The 4,244-nt window shown below is 34.8% G+C and overlaps 1 protein-coding gene across 1 annotated transcript in view; it reads left to right on the top strand.

Annotated features, from left to right (window-relative positions):
* The first annotated feature begins 1,519 nt into the window (after positions 1–1,519).
* The window catches only part of LOC142335026 (uncharacterized), a 3,993-nt gene continuing 1,268 nt past the window's right edge, over positions 1,520–4,244 (top strand). The window contains exons 1-2 of the mRNA XM_075383355.1: positions 1,520–1,678; positions 2,180–2,461. Coding sequence (XP_075239470.1) covers positions 1,636–1,678; positions 2,180–2,461 — 325 coding nt within the window. The 5' untranslated portion in view covers positions 1,520–1,635. The remainder of the gene's footprint in view (positions 1,679–2,179; positions 2,462–4,244) is intronic.

Genomic DNA, 4,244 nt, shown 5'->3' with positions numbered 1-4,244 from the left:
TATCAAAAACATAATTTACGATAAAATTTATCTTAACGAGCAATGGAATTCAAAAGCAAGACCTAATTTTACTAGCGATCGAATCATCCATTGTCGAAATAAATTGAAAGCACAGCACAGACATATTCGCTGACGATTCGAAGAATATCCCCCCTTTTGAGTTTTGACTGTGTGATACTCTATTTTTCAATGAGGGTATACAAATTGAAATTGTTAAGATATCATCTACGTGTCCTGACACACTCCGCAATTCTGCTTTAGAATCGCTATTAGACTTGTTTATGTGTATCTCTTAAGTGTTACTTTCTTTGACAATGACGATACAATTTTGGAGTTAAAGACAACTACTCACAATTGAATTCAGAGTAGATTAATGATAATTAATAAAGAGAAGAGACGTTAGTTTGTGAACAAATCAGGCATTCTAAACGTAGGTAAATTTATTTTGTGAAAACCAACTTTATAAAGAATAGAGTGAACCTCGCAGAAAATTTGCTGAGCACAAATCTACATATGCAGCTTATGATGCTCACCAAAAAAATTAATTGATGGCAAAAAAACTTTTTGAAAAAAAAGTGTTTTTTGGAAAATCTTGCAGGAGAACAGTTGCAGGAAATCCTGCAGGAAAATCTTCTTGTTTTGACACCCCCATTTGGAATAAACTTTTTATTTGCAAAAATTTTGGGTCTTTCCCATTATAGCACCCCCCCCCCCCCGCCCCAGCTTAGTGGTCAGATAACCAACCAACCCCCCCCCCCCCATAATTACATAATTATACCATAATGGGGGCTATAATTTCGTGGGGGGGGGGGGGGGGGGAGGGCTATAATGGGAAAGACCCAAAACTTTTTTTTATCTTTGCTAGAACATTGCACTTTTACCAATTCCAGTTGCTTAAATGCTCATAAAGTAGTCGCCACAATATCGTCTATGTACATTTTTAATCGACACATCGTTTGTATCGACGGTGAAAGTATGCATGTAATTTGAAGAGCAAAAACTGGAGATTAATACAGCTGAACAATCCGTAGAAATTAAACATGCAACATAAAAACAGGCCCTCATTTTACCTTTCCATTTTTCTCATTAACAATTCATAACCTCATCAACCAGCGACAAATTTTAATTATTGATTTCTGTTTTTCCTTAGTTTTTTAGTAGATATAGCCAGTTTATGAGTCCTGAAATTTTGAAAAAAAATGTGTTTTTTTTTTGGTTTCCAGTAATTTGGCAGTACTTCGCGCAATAAAAATCCATTTTCAAGTCTAAAATTTCTCAATCAAATTTGCTGTTAAAAATTAAAACGCGAATTTAAGTTGTTACTAGCTAGTTTTCTCGCCATATTTGCCTACGTACGATAAGAATTAGAGTGAATATATATGTCAAATTTCAAGAAGAAAAATTAACATTGCAGAAATTCTATCATAAGAACATTGGTAACAAAATACAAATTTATATAATTTAGTCAAAAATGTTTTCCTCGAATTGAATCCGGAAACTTTTGCTTCAAAAAATGAAATGAGGTTTATTGAAAAAAGACATAAGTTAAAGTTTACCTTAAAACTGCCTCCATTACACTTTGTAGCTTTTCTAACACTTGTTGTTGTTATTTTCAATTCGTACCTGTTGATTCAGATGCGGAACAATTCACACCCAGATTTGGGCACAGAAAACTTGGGTAAGTTTACCAAAAGTTTACCCAAAAACCCAAAAAGCTTACATGTTTACCCCAAAATCCGAGTTTAACTAAAAATTTGCCAGTCGCTTTCCAAACTAGGTTCCAGTTTTTGAAAAAGAATGTTGTGAACAGTCGAGTAGGCTGGTTTAAAAATCTGGTTTGTTGGTCTTCATGCCGCGATAATTTTTTTTTCCTAGGAAACGTCTCTCGGAAACAATTTTTTACATCCTGTCCGATAAACGTTCCGTATGAAAAAAATCGCGATATTAAGACCAACAAATTAGACTTTTAAAACAGCCTGCTTGCAACAAACAAGGGAACAAACACGACCATGGTGATTTGTGGGTACAAACCTGATCGTAAAAAACTTTCTAAAAATCAACTAAACTTAAAACTGATTTTGACCATGAGTTCTCTAAGCAAGCATTTTGTCAATTTAAAAAGTTATTAAATAAAAAAATCATACAGCGGTCGTTACACCGTCTGCTTCTTTGTCTACAGGTGCTGCATACGATTCTAAGTCGGCCATAAATGGGGGACATTTCACAACACAAACTACCACACCCCCAATCGTGTCAGCCAATCAGATTAAAGCATGTTCAACCAATAACATACCAGTTTTGGATCAAGGCTGGCAGGTCCGGTTACCCAAGGCACCCAGCTGCTTCCTGTTGAACTCAACCAATGGGAAACAACTTCAAAAGATGAAGCCCAGAAAGCCCCAGTGTTCGAAAACTGAGAAAAGGTGGAACAACACGTGCTGTAAGACTGTCTTTTTCATCGGTAAGTAATTTAGGATCTTTTCCGTTTGTGCCCCCCCCCCAGCTTAGTGGGCGCATATTATTTGCACCCCCCAGACGCACGTGCAATATATTTACATAATGATTTACTATGTAATGGCACGTGCTTTGTAACTGGGGGCGCATAACGTACTGGGGGGCACAAACGGAAAAGATCCGTAATTTATATCCAAATTGCTGAATTCACCTTAGCCTCTCCAAAATATCATTAGGCTGCAAAGGGTACCTTTTTTTGCAAAATATCCATTTTTGGGCTATTTTGGACATTACTGACAAAAGCATCCTTTAGCCCGAAATTCATTTCTCATTTTTTTTCGATTTGACAAGTAAATTACTTTCATAAGCAGTCGGTTAAAATTTTCAAGTCAGATATAATATATACATTCTATTTCTCCGGTACAAAAATATTGGATTTTTTCCGTTTGTGCCCCCCCCCCCCATTTAGTTGGCGCATATTATTTGCAACCCCCAGACGAACGTACCATATTTTTACATAATGATTTACTATGTAATGGCACGTGTTCTGTAACTGGGGGGAGGGGGGCACAACGTACTGCGGGGGGGAGGGGGACACAAACGGAAATGGTTCAAAATTTCAAACCAAATTCAATAGTTCTGACCTCTGTTAAACATAAAAATAGCTTTCATAAAAACTGATATAAAGTTTTTTATCGATGTGCAATTAATTAATTTGCTTGGTCACATAAGGCAGTCAATTAAAAGGAAAGATTAAGAGAAACAAATCGAGGAATCTGAACAGCTTTTTAGATTTGGTATCAGAAATTTTTAAGTCTTTGCTTTCAAAGAGAAACATTGACTGAACTTTCATAAATTTCGATGTCCCCCACTCAATGGGCTAGATGAAAAAAATTATATTCAATTTCTTCAAACGCTTTAATGCTTTTTCCAAATTGTTGGTCACAAAATTTATGGGGCGACTGACTTTCTTTAAAAATGAACTAAAAAGGATTTAGATATCAAAATTTCTCATGATGAATCTGGTCAGTCAAAAGCTAGTTTTCAATTTGTCTGCTTATTTCGGAACTATTTTTAAAACAAATTAATCTTTCCTTGATTTATGTCTAATTGACTCGACGTTAAGAGACATCGTGGAACGCAGCGTCAAATTCGAGCAAAATTGCTCATGCATTTTTTTGCAGCTGAGTGATAAAAACTTTGGTTAAAGTTTTCTTGATTAGATTACAAACACAAAAGGTTCATAGTCGATTTCCTAGTTGTATCCTACAAAAAACCGGAAAAAAAAACGTGATCCCTGCATGAAATTCTTATTTTCATATGTGATCCTTGATGATGTCAAATAATTCATCAAGGAAGTATTTTTGCACTTCAATTTTTGTGAGTTTTCTTAGTAATTTATCTTCTTTCGAGACGTAAACAGTAAAATTAAGTGAAAAACTGTACTGGTTTTTTAATTTTTCAAAAATTTTTTGATTGCATTTATATTTAACAGCTTCGGTTAACTTTACTTTTTTAAAGAACCAAATAACACTTAATTTCCCTGGTGGTATTTTACTCGTCCTCTTCGACTACCATGCACCATTCAATTCATCCAGTTTATTTCAATTTTTGATTTTAAAAGGAGAAGATTATATAAAAATAGTTTGAAATGTTAGAAACTATATCCCGGATTGAAGTGTCCTTGACTTCATACACGTATCATATAGGAATTCATGCTCTCCATACTTGATTTTTGAGTACGATTCTTGTATGAAAACAAAGGTTTTAAATTGTTATCGATAAGGCAT

The sequence above is a fragment of the Convolutriloba macropyga genome, chromosome 2 (genome assembly GCF_964194025.1).
Source record: "Convolutriloba macropyga chromosome 2, txConMacr16.3, whole genome shotgun sequence".
Classification (NCBI taxonomy): domain Eukaryota; kingdom Metazoa; phylum Xenacoelomorpha; order Acoela; family Convolutidae; genus Convolutriloba; species Convolutriloba macropyga.
Note: the sequence above shows the minus strand (reverse complement) of the source record. Positions and strands in the feature narration are given on the sequence as shown.